At 45.7% G+C, this 18,587-nt stretch overlaps 1 protein-coding gene across 4 annotated transcripts in view; it reads left to right on the forward strand.

Annotated features, from left to right (window-relative positions):
- Nucleotides 1-18,587, forward strand: part of COL6A3 (collagen type VI alpha 3 chain) — a 136,795-nt gene that overhangs the window by 80,051 nt on the left and 38,157 nt on the right. For all 4 annotated transcript variants that reach the window (XM_032212903.1, XM_032212900.1, XM_032212901.1 and 1 more), the window contains 2 exons: nt 384-446; nt 913-975. In XM_032212903.1, coding sequence (XP_032068794.1) covers nt 384-446; nt 913-975 — 126 coding nt within the window. The remainder of the gene's footprint in view (nt 1-383; nt 447-912; nt 976-18,587) is intronic.

The following is an 18,587-nucleotide window of genomic DNA, read 5'->3' on the forward strand; positions in this document are numbered from 1 at the left end:
TGCATCTGAAAGATGTTCCATCCTCTGACAGAACCTACTTCCATTTGTTCCTCATGCCCAAGAAGAATGCAGATTTTAACTGAAATCAAACAAATATAAGAAAATGCCACTCTGCCTTATTAAATAGTAGCTGTATAAAAGCTTTTCTCTTTTTCTCTCTCACTCTTCCACTCCTTTTATCTCTTTATCTCCCTTTCCCTCTCTTTATGTCTACGTCTGTCTGTCCATCCATCCATCCATCCATCCATCCATCCATCCATCCATCCATCCATCTATCTATCTATCTATCTCTCTCTCTCTCTCTCTCTCTCTATCTCTCTATCTCTCTATCTCTCTATCTGTCATCTCATTACATTCTCCATTCAATTGTTTTAATTCCTTAGGGAAATAAAGGTGACCTTGGCTCACCAGGATTTAATGGAGAACAAGGAATTAAAGGCCCCCAGGTGAGTTTTTGCAACTCATTTTCAAAGAAGGGAAATGACATTGGGGGTACCCAGAGGTTGTGTTAACCCATTGCAGGAAAAGCAACAACAATTTCAATAGCAACTAATAATGTTAAGAATGTAATAGAATTGCTAAGCCACATGGGAAACACTGTAAAAATAATGGGTGTAGTCTTTTATAATACGCATATTCCAGTGGCATGACATCTGACTCATGCAAATATCTATGTGCATGCTAAATGAAGGTAGGGCTTTGTATATTATATTATGCTATCTTCTCTTGTGATGCAATTGTGCAGATTTTTTTTAATAGATGGGAAACTGTAAATTCATTCATTTATTTTCATTCAGTGATAACATAGTACTGTGGCTTTGGGAGTTCATAATAAACCTGTATTTCAAGAATTTACCAATTTTGTATCAGGACTTTTCTGCTTCAAATATTTAATTTTGCTTATTTGTACAGGGACCACCTGGCACAACTGGAATCCCTGGTCTTCAAGGAGAGCCTGGCCTCCCTGGCCAAAGGGTAAAATTAGTTCTTTCTGTCATCAAGAATGTTCTTAAAGAGAAAATTATAGACACTCTTAGATGTCTAAGGGTCTTGGCGAGAAAAAATTACATTTCTTCTTGCCCTTTGATGATGTACCGCAGTCCGTCCCTGGAGGAAACGGCTTCTCCAGGGCGGCACCTGGGCACAACAATCAAGGGGGGTCACCCACGAAGCCAATCCTAGAAAGAACTTGAGGACACGAGATCTCTCTGGGTGAAGTGACCACTTTATTATGTAGCAAAGCTGAATATATAGACTTTCATACGCAAATGAGGTTTGCAAACATTACAAATGTCATTGGTTACAATTTATGCATCTAGACCAATAACAGAATTGATAACTGCGTGCTTCCTAAGTTTCACGTGTGCCCTACTTTAGCGTTACAAAACAAGCAAATTCTACAGGTGTCAAGAACAATTTGTGGTCGGCTATATCCGTCCTGTGTGGCTAGATGTGCAGACTCTGCAAGTCCTGCCTAGCTACCTGTCTAAACCATTTCCTCTAGAAGGTCTGCTGCCAGGTGCAGCCTAGCAAAGGCCTGCTAACAGCAAGATACAGTGGAGGCATGCAAGGAAAGGCATTCTCAGAGTAATAGGATAGCGATATCTCCTCCTTTCCTTTTTATTATCTTTTTGTCAAAAAGACTCTTCCTCTTCATCTACCAGGGCTAATCACAGCATTCTACACATAAACCAATAAAAAATCACATCATGGCAAAGGGGGAATAGACAGTTACAGCACAGCATAGGGGGGAGAAAGGGCATGTGTGGGAGTTGCTGGCTCACATAGTTCATGTTACATGAGGCTGCATAATGAGTCCTGGCCGTTTAGGCCGGAAGGATGCTTCTGGTGCGATGTTTTTGCATCCCTGTGTATGTGTGTTTCAGACAGCAGAAACTGCCCTGCACACACACACCTGGAATGAATTCCAACACTGTTTTTGTTAAAAGGCAGCGTCTCCCTCTTCATCGCTGGGCATGCGGAAGGGATCTTTCCCCATGAAGGGGTTGACTGTTCATGTAACTCCATGTGGTTGACAATGTGAATATTCTTCTGTGGAACCAAGCTAGAGTATATTCTTACACATAGTGAATAAAGAGGGTACACATTGAATACAGCAACACAACAGTATCAGCAAAGCAACAAGGGTTATAACGGTCTTGGAAACATTTCCCAACCAGTTAAAATTTGGTAACCAAGAGGTCATCCAATCCCACCAGGAGTCCAAGGCTTTGTATGTTTGTCCAACTGTTTGAACGGTATCATGTAATTTTTCCACACTGGTTTCAATTTGTCCGGACTGGTTCAAATAATGACAACAGGTAGCATTCAACCAAACACATAGTAGGGGGATCTGCGGCGAAAGACAGGGCAGCCGGTCGGGGGAGTGGAGGGTGGAGGGTGCTCTGCTCTGTGTTCCAGGTCAGAGACAGAGACAGCCTCAAGCTGTGGTTTCTGTTGGTTGGTCATGGTCAGGCTGCTTCTGTGTTTGTGTAGGTGGTTGTATAGGTGGTTTTGGCAAATATGGTCTTACGTGCCATCCTGGGATCCAAAGAACTTTGTCTTTTAATTGGATTGCAGCATAGTTCCTTTCCCAGGTCAGCAGGTCAGCAGGTCCTCGCCACGTCAAGTCAGGCAAGCAGCGATAGTAGACAGGTGGACGGGAGGTGTCTGCAGTAGGTGGAGCTGCAAAATGACGAGTCGCTGCCGAGGATGGTGGGCTGCCGGTGTGTTGCACTGCTGGGAGGCCAGGGGGCATTTTCCCCTATTGCCAATATATCTGTCCAGGGCATGTTTTAATGTCTGGTTGGCGCGCTCAGCCAACGCCTGACCCTGGCTGTTATAAGGAATGCCAAATTTCTCTTTTGGGCGTCCCAGCGATGCAAAGGTCCGAATCGAATGATTAATAACATGTTTGGTGGCTTCACCCCTTTGGGGGGATGCCATAATGTAGCCTGAACACGTATCAATGGAAACATGTAAATATTTCCAAGGAGCAAATGGAGGATATTGGGTAACATGCATTTGCCAAATTTGGCAACACTCTGTCCCTCAGGGATTAACTCCCATAGGGAGAGGGTTTGCCTGCTGGCTACAGGTGGGGCAATTGAATAATTGCTGATGCCTCATTTGCAGTAATGCCAAATGGTTTTATGAGCGCTTTTTTATTCTGGTGAAAGTAAGAGTGGCTATCCCAAGGTGTGATAGCAGAACAAACATTGACATGGGGTGGGGGGGCTGATGCCGCAGCGTCAGCAACATCATTGCCCTCCTGGAGAGGCCCAGGGAAGGGCTGACTTCAGATATGGGAGACATGGAAAAAATAACAGCGAGAGGAGACAAGACCTTGTAAAGTGAGAAACAGAGACAAAAGTTGTGAATCAACAGAAGAAGAGAGATAAGACTCACACAAAGAAGTTATAATCTGAGTCACATAAAGACTAGCAAGAATTAAGTTAAACGGTTGTTTGTCAAATAACTGAAAGGCCAAGATGGAAGTGGCCAATTCATCTCTTTGATCAGATTTTTGTGGCTCTGTGAGCTGGGTGTGCCATGTACCATCCTCCTGCCAGGCACATGCTCCCATCGACAAAGACAGTTATAGCGTCTTTGATAGAAAAAAGCTGTTGAAGGAGGCTTCCACTGGAGTGGAAGGGCTTTTGTAATTAGGGCTGCAAAAAGGGTGGGTATCTGAGAAATAGTGGACAAGTGTCTGAGATTTTTCAGCACTCTAAAAGGGAGGGCTTCATAGACGGGAGCAGCGCCCGTTATGTCAACGGGAAAAGCAGAAAGAAGTTCCAGATCATCTGGGGTAAGAGAAGGATTGGCTCGGGCAGAAGCCAAACCACGGGCCACAGCACTGCCAGCCATAGTAGGGAGAGCGAGAGAGGATGCAAAATAAACGCCGGCAGGATCAGAAGAAGGAAGGGGAGATGATGTGAGCGAAATGTCGGAAACAGAAGGAGAGGGAGGGGGGAAACAGAGGGAGAGGAGACAGACGGGACAAAATTTGAAGGGCGATCTAAATAAGGAGGCGGGGGAGTAAGATCAGGGGGTTCTATGGGAAAGTCAGGAGAAGGGTCAGAATAATGGAGTCTAAGAGCAGCAAGTGTGACTTTCCAAGTCAGGAGCATCGAAGCAGGAGCACGAGGTTCCTGATGGAGATATGTGCCTATTTTCACCCATGGTCCAGGTTTAAGGGAGCCATGGTGAGGATAGGAGGGGCAGTTTTGCCAAATGTGTATTAACAGTTGGCGTAATTCAGATTTGGTAGGAAAGACAAATTTCTTTGTTAATTGACTTTTAGAAGCTCTGAGAATCTGGCCAAGTTCTGAGCTACCTGCTCCTTGGACAGATCCGCCCCCATACTTACGAAAGATCAGTCGTTTCCACGAACGACAATGAGCGCGCGGGTAAGCGATGGGGTCTCAGGCACGCGGCGGCGAGGCTGCGTCGGTCCGGCGGAAAAAATCACGTCGGGGTCACCACTTGATGTACCGCAGTCCGTCCATGGAGGAAACGGCTTCTCCAGGGCGGCACCTGGGCACAACAATCAAGGGGGGTCACCCACGAAGCCAATCCTAGAAAGAACTTGAGGACACGAGATCTCTCTGGGTGAAGTGACCACTTTATTATGTAGCAAAGCTGAATATATAGACTTTCATACGCAAATGAGGTTTGCAAACATTACAAATGTCATTGGTTACAATTTATGCATCTAGACCAATAACAGAATTGATAACTGCATGCTTCCTAAGTTTCACGTGTGCCCTACTTTAGCGTTACAAAACAAGCAAATTCTACAGGTGTCAAGAACAATTTGTGGTCGGCTATATCCGTCCTGTGTGGCTAGATGTGCAGACTCTGCAAGTCCTGCCTAGCTACCTGTCTAAACCATTTCCTCTAGAAGGTCTGCTGCCAGGTGCAGCCTAGCAAAGGCCTGCTAACAGCAAGATACAGTGGAGGCATGCAAGGAAAGGCATTCTCAGAGTAATAGGATAGCGACACTTTGAAGTTCCTTCTTCTCTGAGATTTTGAGCCCACTTAATATACGCTTTGTATGCTCATTCCACAAGTTCAGAGATGCCTTTCCTGCCCCCCCTTTTTGTCTTCTGTAATTTTTACCGTAAAGTCATCTGCAGAGTGGCCAATGAAGATCATATTGACTATTCTCTTCTTTTCTTCAACATCAGGATCTAATGTGGTATATTGCCTAAAGGTTTGATAAATGCATTCTAGGAATTCCCCTGAATTTTCATCCTTTTTCTGTTGAATTTGATAGACCTTCCCTAAGTTCTTAACTTTTGTTTGAGTCATAACAAAACTAAGGTCCAATAGTTTGCAGCTGAATGGACTAAGGTTCCCAATCTGGTTCCTCCAGTAACCATGTCTGTTAAGTATTCACTAAATATTCATGATGCCAGCAACACCCTCTGGCTCTTCTGATTGGATGAAAGCCCCAGAGGGTGTTGCCGGCCGTAAGTTACCGTTGATTGGCCGAGGGACTGACGTCAGCCGTTGCTGTCTAGTCCCCGGCCGGTGATTGGTTAAAAGTTAGTATAAATACCTTTGGCGCGAGTTCTGTCGTTCGAATCGCTGTCGTCTTAGAATAAAGTTAGTTGTTGTTGAACCCTGGCTGCCGCGTCGTCCCTCCGCCGATATTTAAAACTGGCGACGAAGGTGGGATGCGATTCCACGCAAGCCTAGGGTAGAGAGAGAGAAGTTCTATCAGCCAGCTGCCACAAGCCGCTATTCGCGCCGGCACCGAACGCTGAGAGAAATTTCCTGTCACGACCTACTCTCCTCGGTTTCCTCTCCTCAGCCTGTCACTAATCCTAGCCAACATGAATTCTCTGCCGCCTTTCGCTCCTTTCGGCTCCGCCGGTGAATCCTGGGAAGGGTTCATGGAGCGGTTTGAGACTTATTTAATTGCTACCAAAAACCAGGCTCAAACCGATGAGGAGAAATGCAGCTTCTTTTTGTCCTGCTGCGAACCTTCTATGTTCGCCTCAGCCAGAGCTATGGCTGCTCCCAGACCGGCTTATAAATTAGGCTGGGACAATTTGATGGCTAAACTGAAGGGGCACTATGCCCCGACGCCTTCCAAAATTGCCCGCAGTTTTGCGTTCCGCAGAAGAGTACAGAAGCCGGGAGAGTCAATTAGTCAGTTTTTAGAAGCCCTACGCACGGTGGCGTCCCAGTGCGACTTTTCAAATCTTGAAGAAAATTTAGTTGAGCAATTCGTGTGCGGAGTGCGGGATGTCCATCTAAGAAGCCGCATGTTCCGCCATCACGATATTACTCTCCTACAGGCAGTGGAGATCGCCAGAGCAGCTGAGCTCTCTGAGCAATCCACTGCGGATTTGGAGCGGCTACAGCTATCCTCACAAACCTCAGGGCATGTTCCGTTCACTCCACCGGCCTCCCAAATCCATGACATTGACTATGATGACCTTACGCCATCCGAGGACCCGGAGCCAGACAACGTCGGCCAAGTCCGTGCCCAACCTCGGCGAAGACAACCGGCTCCTTCAGCGGCCGCACCGCAAAACCCCAAGGCGTCTTGCCTTAGTTGCGGAGGCCGCCACGACCGCCAAACCTGTCAGTTCCGGAACGCAATCTGCCGCCGTTGTCAGAGGCAGGGGCACATTGCCCAAGTCTGCCGAGCATCCTTGCCGGCCCCTGCCTTCTTCCAAGCCAATGAGAGACCCAAGCCGCAGCCGCGCCGCCAACCACCGAGGCCAACTCGCAGAGGAGACGACTGCCACAATGTGTCCGCACCGCAGGAAATGGAGAGTTCAATCAACCAGGCCTCCTCCGGATCCCGAAAGATAACAGCCAATGTCCACCTGGCAGGTCAGCCATGCCAAATGGAGGTGGACTCCGGCTCCTCCCGTTCATTGCTGTCCTGGGACATGTTCTCCCGCCTCTGCCCTGCAGTGCCCCAAACAAAGTTAGCCCCCACCCGCTTGCTTTTAAGGGACTACCAAGGAAAATTGATTCCCGTCCTGGGGTCTTTTCCTATTCCTGTCCAGTATGGCACTTTTAGTGGGGAGCTGCCTATCATTATTGTAAAAAACGCCCTGCCGGCCCTTCTCGGCCTTGACTGGTTCCCAGCACTGGGGTTATCCATTGGGGGGGTGCACCGGGTGGTTTCCTCTTCAATTGAGGACGTCCTAAAGGAGTTCTCTGACATTTTTGATGGTCAGCTCGGGTGCTACAAGGGAACCCCCATCTCCCTTAGTTTAGATCCCCAGATTGCTCCCATTAGGCTGAAAGCCCGCAGGGTGCCCTTTGCCTTGAGGGCCAAGGTTGACGCCGAACTTGACAAACTCTTGGCGCAGGGTGTCATCGAGCCAGTAGATCATGCTCCATGGGAGACCCCCATAGTCCTCCCGGTCAAGCCGGATGGCTCGGTGAGAATCTGCGCCGACTACAAGTCGACGATCAACTTGGCCCTTCAGGCAAACCCCTATCCAGTCCCTGTTGTGCAACACCTGCTCCACTCCTTGGGGCAGGGTTGCATATTTGCCAAACTGGATATGGCGCAGGCCTATCAACAGCTCCCGGTGGATGACGATGCGGCGGCTGCCCAGACCATCGTCACCCATCGTGGGGCTTTCCGTTGTCGCCGCCTGCAATTCGGCGTGTCCGTTGCCCCGGGGATCTTCCAGAGCCTCATGGAGCGTCTGCTCCATGGGCTACCGGGGGTAGTACCATATTTCGATGATGTTCTGATCGCTGCAACCAGCCGCTCAGAACTCATCGACATATTACGGAAGGTCCTCAGTCGTTTCAGGGGCGCGGGATTGAAATTGAAGAGCAGCAAATGCTCATTTGCTGTCCCTAGGGTAGAATTCTTGGGCTTCTTAATAGACGCCCAAGGCATTCACCCTACACCGTCAAAAATAGCCGCCATTAGGAACGCCCCGGCTCCCACCTCCAGGGCGGAGCTACAGGCGTTCCTAGGGCTGCTCAATTTCTACGCCCCCTTTATTCCTCACAAGGCGTCACTAGCCGAGCCGCTGCATCGGTTGCTCGACCGATCCGCGGCCTGGCGCTGGGGCAGCCGCGAAGCGCATGCGTTCGCGGCTGTCAAAGAGACGCTGACGTCAGCGGCAGTCCTAATTCAGTATCATGATGGGATGCCTCTGACGTTGGCGTGTGACGCCTCCCCTTTTGGTGTAGGGGCGGTCCTGAGCCATGTCCTCCCGAATGGCTCAGAGGCCCCTGTGGCCTTTTATTCCCGGACACTCTCCTCGGCGGAGCGTAACTACAGTCAGATCGACAAGGAGGCTCTGGCTGCAGTGTCCGGGATTAAGAGGTTCCACGACTACCTCTACGGTTGGCACTTTACTCTTGTCACCGACCATAAGCCACTCCTTGGGCTTTTGGCGGGCGACAAGCCGACCCCTGCCATTCTATCTCCCCGTATGACTCGCTGGACGGAGTTCCTCGCAGCGTATTCTTATACGTTGCTCTACCGTCCGGGCAAACAGCTGGGGCATGCCGATGCCCTCAGCCGTTGCCCACTACCGGAGACGGACACCGCCCCCGTCCCAGCCCTCTCCGTCCTCTCCATTGCCTCCTCCGGTTTCCCAATCTCCGCCGCAGACGTGGCGGCCCACACTAAGGCCGATCCGATCCTCTCCCAGGTCGCCTCCTGGGTTTTGAGGGGATGGCCAACGGACAAAGTGGCAGAGGGCTTTCGGCCCTTTAAAAATCGCCAGGCGGAGATCTCCCTCCACGGGGGGTGTCTCGTCTGGGGGGATCGGGTGCTGATCCCCGCTGCGCTTCGGCCACTAGTTCTGGATCTGCTCCACAAGGACCACCCGGGCATAGCGCGGATGAAGGCATTGGCCCGTAGCTATGTCTGGTGGCCCTTGCTGGACACAGAGATTGCGGCCTATGTAGGCCGCTGCACGACTTGTCAACTATCCAGACCCAATCCCCCTGCCGGGCCTGCTCGTGAGTGGGAGGCTCCGAGAGGCCCATGGTCTCGCCTCCACATCGATTTTGCTGGTCCCTTCCACGGCCAGAACTTCCTGGTTGTGGTGGATGCCTACTCCCGGTGGGTGGAGCTGGTCATCATGGGCTCTACCACAGCCGAGAGTACGGTTAGGGCTTTACGGAAATTGTTCGCAACCCATGGGTTGCCGGACGTGGTGGCCTCGGACAACGGGCCCCAGTTTACATCCACCACTTTCCAGGAATTCTTGGCCGAGCAAGGGATCCGGCATGCGCCCATAGCCCCGTACCACCCGGCCAGCAATGGCCGGGCGGAGCGGGCGGTCCGCTCAGCGAAGGAGGCGCTGGGCCGCATGGACCGGGGCGACTGGCAGGCGAGGGTGGCGGCTTACCTGCTAAGCCAACATTCCACCCCCTGCCCAGCTACCAACAAAAGCCCCGCGGAGCTCTTGATGGGTAGGCGCCTGCGGACTCCCCTGGATAGGCTTCACCCGCTCTATTCAGGGGATCAGCCGAGCAATCTGGGGGTTATCCCTTCCCGTTCCTTTAGGTTAGGGGATTCAGTATGGGCCCGGTCTTTTGCGGGGGAGCCGAGATGGGTGCCAGGTTCTATCGTTGCCCTGACAGGCCCATGTTCTTTTAGGATCCAATTGGCTGACGGATCCCAATGGAGACGCCACCTGGATCAGTTAAGGAGGCGTCTCCCGTCGCAGGCTGGTGGCCACGAAACCCCGATTGACAACACCGCAATACCGGGGTTGCCCTGTGAAGCCTTCGCCAGTCCAGGCCTCAACCTGTGCCAACCACAACATACTCAAGCCGAGGGACCGCACACAAGAGCCTTCGCTTCTCCAGGCCCCCACCTGTGCGTACCACAATGCACTCAAGCCGAGAGACCGCAAACAAGGGCCTTCGCCACACCAGGCCCTGCCTACCCAAGCGCCACCTGCATGGACGCCGAACTTACATCTCAACCCGACATAGTGAACTTTCGGACATGCAACCACAAACCTGGGAACACTTCCCAGAAGGTTCCTCCGACACCTGGTGACGCGCCCCCACGGCCAAGCCTACCTTTGCTGTTGAGCCCGCCTCCTGGGCCTTTTCAAAAGGGCGTGCCTCGGAGCTCCACTCCCTTCGGGGAGGAGCTACCACGAGGAGGTCCTCCTCCGCCGACGACTACCCCTGCAATGAGAAGATCTGGGCGGGTCCGGCGCCGCCCAGCATACCTTAAGGACTACGCATGCTCCGTTTCGGGCATGCGCAGAACTGGGGGGAAGGGGTGTTAAGTATTCACTAAATATTCATGATGCCAGCAACACCCTCTGGCTCTTCTGATTGGATGAAAGCCCCAGAGGGTGTTGCCGGCCGTAAGTTACCGTTGATTGGCCGAGGGACTGACGTCAGCCGTTGCTGTCTAGTCCCCGGCCGGTGATTGGTTAAAAGTTAGTATAAATACCTTTGGCGCGAGTTCTGTCGTTCGAATCGCTGTCGTCTTAGAATAAAGTTAGTTGTTGTTGAACCCTGGCTGCCGCGTCGTCCCTCCGCCGATATTTAAAAATGTCCAATCCTGATCCTTTGCATGATCCCTTCACCAGCTTTCTTTCCTGTGGGGTTAATAAAATTTCCATCAGACTTTGTATGTCTGCCCAAGTAGACTAGTGAGTTCAGAAAAATGGATGCAAAAAGGACACGCATCTCATCTGGATTTTCTCTATAAGAAGGAATTTGATTTTTTTTTAATTATATAAATCAGCCATTGAGAATGGATCATATATTCCACACCTTATGTAGCTCCCCTTCAACTCCTGGCAATAAAATTCCCTTAGGGGCAATTTGAGTTTTTGTCTCAACTGCTCCCTTGGACCAGGTTTGTGGTCCACTTGATCTGTCCCTTGGGTAACCTTTTGGTTTTCTTCCTCCTGGCCCCACCTAATGGGACCGTTTGTTCTTTCTAATCAATATCTGATTCAACCTTTTGTCTCCCTGGGTCTCCTACTTGTTCAGTATCATCCATTTCATGTCAAAGATACACAGGTGGAGGGCACTGATGTCAGAGACTCCCTCTCTTTTCTTTTTTGTAAAACAAAAACTAAAAAAACACTTAAACACATCAACAAAGACAAACACACAAGTTAAAACAACACAGGAACTAAATGTTTAGTTGAGACTCTCCTTTTCTTTTCTTTTTTTTTCTTTTTTCTTTTTTCTTTTTTTTTTTCTTTCCTCCTTGAGGCTTGTTACCCATCCTGCTAACTGACTATATCTCAGAGTTTTTTTCTAAGAGTGTTGTATCCTGTCCACCCAGGACTACACACCTTACAAGTCTTTTCTTCTTCTTCTTCTTTGTTCTGGTGTGTTCAGTGTCTTCTCTTTTCTAATTTTTTTGGATCTCCCAGCAAGGGCTGGCATATTTTTAAAGATCAAGATGTTTGTTCACGTTGTTTGCATTCGACCAGGTTTCTAGTGTGGATCTCCCATTCAGACAGTTTTACCTTTTTATTGCCTGCTCTTAAGTATTTGGTAATATGGTCTTGAATTGCTTGTGCAGTGGGGTGAGGATCATTTCTCTAACAGAGACGAATAGGCACTGCCAGAGGCTTTACTTGAATGACTAATGGTGTATGGTGACCTGCATGTTCTGGAGGAATATTTTCTGCCCATAATTACTCCACTTCAAACTCCTTTTTAGTGTTTAGTGTTTAGTGTTTAGTGTTTAGTGTTTAGTGTTTAGTGTTTAGTGTTTAGTGTTTAGTGTTTAGTGTTTAGTGTTTAGTGTTTAGTGTGTAGTGTTTAGTGTTTGTTTATTAGGATTTGTATGCCGCCCACTCTTGAGAGACTCAGGGCGGCTTACAGATAAAAGCAGGAAGGGGGAACATATAAAAATTAAAAAACAGACATTAAAATTTCACAACATTCATAGCTCAGAATGGGGCTTGAAAAATCAACAGCCCCAGGCCTGCCGGAACAGCCAGGTCTTAATCGCTTTGCGGAAGGCCGGAAGAGTAGTAAGGGTCCGGATCTCCACGGGTAGATTGTTCCATAGGGCCGGAGCCGCTACAGGGAAGGCCCTCCCCCGGGGAGTCGCCAGCCAACATTGACCAGCAGACGGAATCCGGAGGAGGCCTAGTCTGTATGATCTTATAGGTCTCTGAGAGGTAAATGGCAGGAGGCGGTCTCTCAGGTAGCCAGGTCCTAAACCATGTAGGGCTTTAAAAGTAACAACTAGCACCTTGAAACGTGTCCGGAGACCAATGGGAAGCCAGTGCAGCTCACGGAGGATAGGTGTAACATACACCCACTATCACTCGCGCGGCTGCATTCTGGACTAACTGAAGTCTTCGAACACTCTTCAAGGGCAGCCCCATGTAGAGTGCGTTACAGTAATCCAGTCAGGTATAGAGGACTCAAACCTCTTGGACCAGCATTTTCACAGAATTTTTTTAAGTCTCCTGGATTGACCTTAGGGTCTCCATAATCTCCACTAAAAACCTTTCTTAACATTTCTCAACATGCATTGAAGAGGTGTCTGAGGAACACCTCCTCCACCACTCATGTTCTAATCTAAGACAATGCCACTGACCTGAGGTCCCGGAGACTTACAGTCACTAACAGGAACTGCAGTGGCTTAACCACCCACACAATTCTAGAGCCTCATTAGGATACGCCGGTTCCGTTAGGAAAGGACGCTATCCCGGGCTTAGGGGTGTGATCGGGCCCCCTCTTCCACTCTCAACCGAGTCGGTCTACAATTCCCACAATACTTGCCTGCAGGCATCTTCTTCTCAGCCAGTGTAATTTATTGACTTGTTCTGATCTGACCCAGTATGTTCACTCTTAATGTCCAAATCTCACTTTATGTCCTATTTTACTATGATCACCCCAGGAAGCACAACAAAAAACAGTATCTGCAAAGGCTTTTGTGGCTGTGAGGTTATCAGGCATCTTTCCTGGTAAAACAGAACATTAGGCCACAGCCCCGGGCATCTTGATCACTTATAAAATTAGATCAGCCCCAAATGGCCCAGTGGTTTTTTTTTCTGTGAGGTTTTAAGAGAATTTGCTCTGCAGGTAAGCAATAACAAGGACCAGCATTTGGTCCTCCTCTCCCCATGCCAGAAGTAACAAAATTTCCTCCAATCCTCTTTTAAAGCCATCAAATTAACAGCCATTGCCTTGCTTTTGCCAAGAATCTTATAATAATAAAATAACCCTGGGTAATCAACTACTTCCTTTACCAAGGTCCTATTGTGAATTTCCATTCATTGGAGGACTCCTGGAGTTCGTGATTAGCAAGAGGGAGAAGACCTCCTACTGCACTTTCACTATACCATGTGGAATTTCATAGACTTTGATCATGTCTTGTCATGGTCGACTGTTTTCTAAGCCAAAGAGTTGCAAATTTTCAGGCCTTTTTCAGAAATGTGTTGGACACCCTGACAATTTTACTGACACTATATATCCTTTCCAGCTGTATTATTTCAGCTGCAGACTTTTCCCACAGTGGCTCCTGCTCTATGGAACATCCTGCCTTCGGAGATTAGAATGCCTCCAATTTTGTTAGCCTTTGTAAGGGCCTGAAAACCTGGCTATGTTCCCAAGCTTGGGGTACTGAATGTATCAAGGGCCCTGTTCCCTGGCTGTATTGTTAACTGACCAAGTATCTTGGCTGCTGTGTATATTTATTGTAATGTTTTTGTTGTTTTAAATGTTTTTAGTGTTTTGATATCTTTTTGAATTGTAAGCTGCCTGGAGTCGTTGACTCAGATGGGCAGCCTATAGACATTGAATAAATAATGAATAAGATTATATGTGACAATAGGAACTGTATACAGTAATTCCAGATGAGAATGCATCATGCATTTGTATAAGAGCGTTACGATATTGGCAGTTTTATTTTCAGTCTCTTTCTTGATTATCTCTTGTATGGAGCTTGCCTTATTCTTCTTTTCTTTTCGATTAAAGTTTTTTTTATTTTACCATTTTTATAACATATAATCACATGTATACTATTACATAATCAACATCATATTGCATTATTAAATGTTTACATTAATTCATCTTACCAACAACTCCCAAAAACCAATTATTGGCTCTTCTGTTCTCCATACACCACATTTGTACTTTATCCATCACTTTCTTCTCCCTCTCTCCTCCCCCTCCCTACCTCCTTTCTTCCCTCTGTCATCCTTCCCTTCTCAACCTCCCCTTCCTCTCTCCTTCTCCTCCCTCCCCTTACCATTCCTCATTTTCTCCTCCTCTCCCCCTCCTGCCCTCTCTCCTACCCCTCTCTTCTTCCCTTACCTTTCTCCTCTACTTCCCATTCTTCATCTCATTTACTTGGTGTATTTCAGCTTCTGAGCAAGTTCCCTTTTATGTTGATGGTATTTATAATTCTTTTTCAACATGCATATTTAATTTTTCTCCTCTTTTTAGTAAAAAAAGGGATATAACAGAAAAGTATATATATATACTATACTATATATATATAGTGTATGTATGTATGTATGTATGTATGTATGTATGTATGTATGTATATATATATATATATATATATATATATATACATACACATACACACACACATATATACACATATATACACTATATATATACTATATATATACTATATATATACTATATATATATATATATATTGCAGCTATATACTTATATATATATAAGTCTCCCTTTATTTATTTATCAGCACAAATAAAAAAAACATATATATTATATTATATATATATATATATATATATATATATATATATATATATATATATATATATATATATATATATATATATATATACATATATATATACTTAAAGTCACAACCCCTGGTATGCCCAAGTGTGGGAGGAAGGTCACACTTCCACTCTCTGTCATTAGGCTCGTCACAAGAGTCCATCCAGACAGAAACCCAATATTTTTACTGTTGCCTTTGTTATATTTGTGTTTTTATTTGTGCTGATAAATAAATAAAGGAAGACTAGTATAGATCTATTTCAAGCTATTTAGCTCTCATCAGCTAGCCATATCGAATCCCAGTAAGGATATGGCTAGCTGATGAGAGCTAAATAGCTTGAAATAGATCTATACTAGTCTTCCTTTATTTATTTATCAGCACAAATAAAAACACACACACATATATATATATATATATATATATATATATATATATATATATATATATATATATATATATATATATATATATATATATATATATATATATATATATAGTCATTGTGCTTTTAAACCACCCCCCTCCCCAACCTAATTTTGGTCGAGCTGTAGACCTGGTTACAATTCCCAGCTATTCTCATCATTATCTTTATATAGTTATACATCCTTGCATGTCCCCAATTTGTGATTCTTTCTTTTTATCACAATAGTTTCCCATTGTAGGTATATTTCATATTCCCTCTCCATTTTTCTATAACTTGAATTAGATTACCCTTAGTTATGTCTGACAATTTTCACTGTTCAATGTTCATTACACTTCCCTTAATGTATTATATAAAGTAACAAGCGCTAAATCTCTCACTTTGTTCATCATCTTAACAGTTCTATATATGTCCATGTTACATAGATTTTGACCCATGCTTAGTTGTCCTTCTATTGTCATATTCATGCAAGTCAATTTAATTATCATGTTAAAAAGGTAAATCTCAAACCTCTGCTTTACAAGCTCCCCATATCAGTTTCATATTCATCCATATTCCATATATTATAACTTTTATTTAGTTATCTTTCCATTATCATGTTCAAGCATATAGCAACTCCATTTTATTATCATATTTAGGAATAAAGCCCTTATCTTAACTTTATATTTTCCAATATAGTAGTTTCTAATTATCTGTTTTTTTCCTGGTAAGTCTTTTGTCCCACTTCTCTGTTCCTGTCTTCTCCCTTTTCTTTATTTTAACACATCCACTCCCTTCAAATTTCCCCAGGTGACCAAAGGAATAATTTATATTCCTCTTTGTTGGGGGATACTCTCCTGCTTCAATTTTCCTTATACCACTAACAGTCTCCACGACCACTTTTGTCAGCTTTCTTTTCTCTTTTTTTGGGACACCTCCCCATTTCACAATTTTCCCTACACCATTGCTGGGACCAAAGGAGTCTTTTGTCTGCTTTCTATTTGTCTCCGCTTCTGCCCCTTCAATGTGTCACCCCCCTTCTTCTTTGAGTTCTTCTCTAGCTATCTGCTTCTCTGGATTCAAAATTCTAATTAGGCTTGATTTTACTGATTTTACTGATTTATGTGTCAACTTGTAAATCGTTCCCATGACTACTATCAAGTTGACATAGAAAAAGGGAGAAAAGGGAGGAGAATTCTATGCATACCTTTGGCCAGAGTCAGGTCTCATATTCCTACAGCTGGCATGTGAAATGTGCATGTTCATAGCCTGCCACAGCACCTTGTTGGTGGATGTGATCTATGACACAGACAAAAGAGAGAGGATACAGGAGTAAATTTCAGAAGCCATTAAGTGAAAATCAGTTTCATCTCCTTCTCCTTCTATTGGGTGGAGGAGGGGGCTGTGCTCCAGTCTGCATCTCCTCCCCTCAACAGGATCAGATATCCCTCCCTTCTCTTTTGAGTGGCATGATGGCCCCTCATCAGCAAGGGTGGTCTGGTCAAAATCCTCCCTCTCTTTTTCTATTGCACTCTCCAGGGATTCCATCTGGGGGCTTTGGGAGCCTAGCTTGTGCCTAGTCCCAACTCCAGTCCACCCTTGCCAGCTTGCTTGAGACTCTTCCCTTTATCTGGGGACTAGGGTAAGGGAACTCAACTTCACCCGCCTTGGGGGCTAATTTCCACCAGTACTCATCCTTTCTTGCTTCTACCATTGGGAAAGGCATCACAGTTTGGCTGTCTGGAGCTTTGATGTCTGAAGCTAGCTGCATACCTCCAGCTGCAATCCATCTCTCTCTCCAACCATGGTTGCCCCAAATATTGGGGGAGTGCTTGGAGAACCCAGGATTCAGGAAACCCAGAAATCTTGATAGATTTTAAAAGTCAGTTTCGGCTCTCTGTGAAGTTTCCAAAATATGACCTAATTAATTTACGAGCCTTGAGACAAAGTTCAAAAGAAATCCAGTCATTTATTAGGATCAACATTTTGGCATATTCTTCTGTGCAGCTGAAAGTGATTCCCGCTTAATGGCATCTGAACTTTATACTTGTATCCCCTCCCTTCTGTCTGTGTCATAAATCACATCCATGAACAAGGTGCTGCGGCAGGCTATGAACATGGACATTTCACACACCAACTGTAGGAATATGAGACCTGACTCTGGACAAAGGAATGCATGGAATTCTCCTCCCTTTTCTCCCTTTTTCTATGTCAACTTGATAGTAGTCATGGAAATGCTTTACAAGTTGACATTATGTATAATCTTTAAAATTCCACATTGTTCTTCAAATTCCCAGTTTTCCATGATGTTCATTTCCAAAGTTACAGTTAATTATACAGTTATGCAGTTCTTGTTTCAGAGTTCTGTTCCACCTTAAGTTTGTCTGCTTCAATAGCTGTGGGGGGAAATGATGGTGGCCATCTTAGTCTTTTGTTCTACCTTAATGTCCACATCACCACTAGACCACCTTAAATTCAAACCGGAAGAGAAGCTGGGGCCATCTTACTCTTTTGCTGAGTGAAAAAAAGAAAGGGGAAGAAGAAAATAAAACAAAGCAAAAAATACCTTTGTATTTCCCAGTTTGGATTCCATTATTATTATGTTGTTATTCTTTCCCTTACCCGGCCCGGTCTCTTGTAGCTGCTCACAATATATCACTTGAAACAGGCTTGCGATCAGCGAGATTCGGGTATCCTTTTTGCCTGCTACTTTTCAAAGTTCTGATTTATGGCAGTTGGTTAATTAAAACTTCCTGCACAGTCAAAGTTAGGTTATCAGTTATCAGGAAGAAGAAGTGCTTCTTTTTTTCTTTTGGAGTTAAGATTTATTAATTGGAAAAAGTTCAAACAGAATAAATCTTTCAAAATGTTTGGTTTCTTTTTCAAATCCAAAAGTTTAAAGTTTATATTTGAGTGGGTTTGTCATTTCTCTGCTTTCTCTTTTCTGCCCAAAATTGTTTCAAATAAATAACTTTGGGGGGGGGGGCTGGTGTTTCAACCCTCCATTTTCCCTTTCTTTCTTTCTTTCTTTCTTTCTTTCTTTCTTTCTTTCTTTCTTTCTTTCTTTCTTTCTTTCTTTTTGGAAAGACCATCAATTTTATTTATGTTCTTAAGATTTCTTTGCCTTTTCCAGGTTTGATTTATGGCTGTGGGTTAGATAAATTATCTTACCAGCCGTTCATCTCTTCCGAACCCTCCTGTTCCTTTTGATTTGACAAGAAGTTCGGCATCTTGTCACCCATATTTATAGGCTGTCACCCCGACTCCGATTCAGAAGACAAATCTCCAACCTGCGAGGGATCTGTTGCCTCCCCCTGGGTCTCATGAGATGCTGTCCTCTATGCCCCCACTCCAAGGGGGGGTTCTAGTCCAAATGGACCTCAAAGTTGGTTTGTCAGACAGGATTCATGTGAGGCTCTTGAGAGCCCACACCCCCCACGTTTGTCCAGCTGAAAAACTTCCTGTCGACTC

Source organism: Thamnophis elegans, chromosome 3 (assembly GCF_009769535.1).
Source record: "Thamnophis elegans isolate rThaEle1 chromosome 3, rThaEle1.pri, whole genome shotgun sequence".
Lineage (NCBI taxonomy): Eukaryota > Metazoa > Chordata > Lepidosauria > Squamata > Colubridae > Thamnophis > Thamnophis elegans.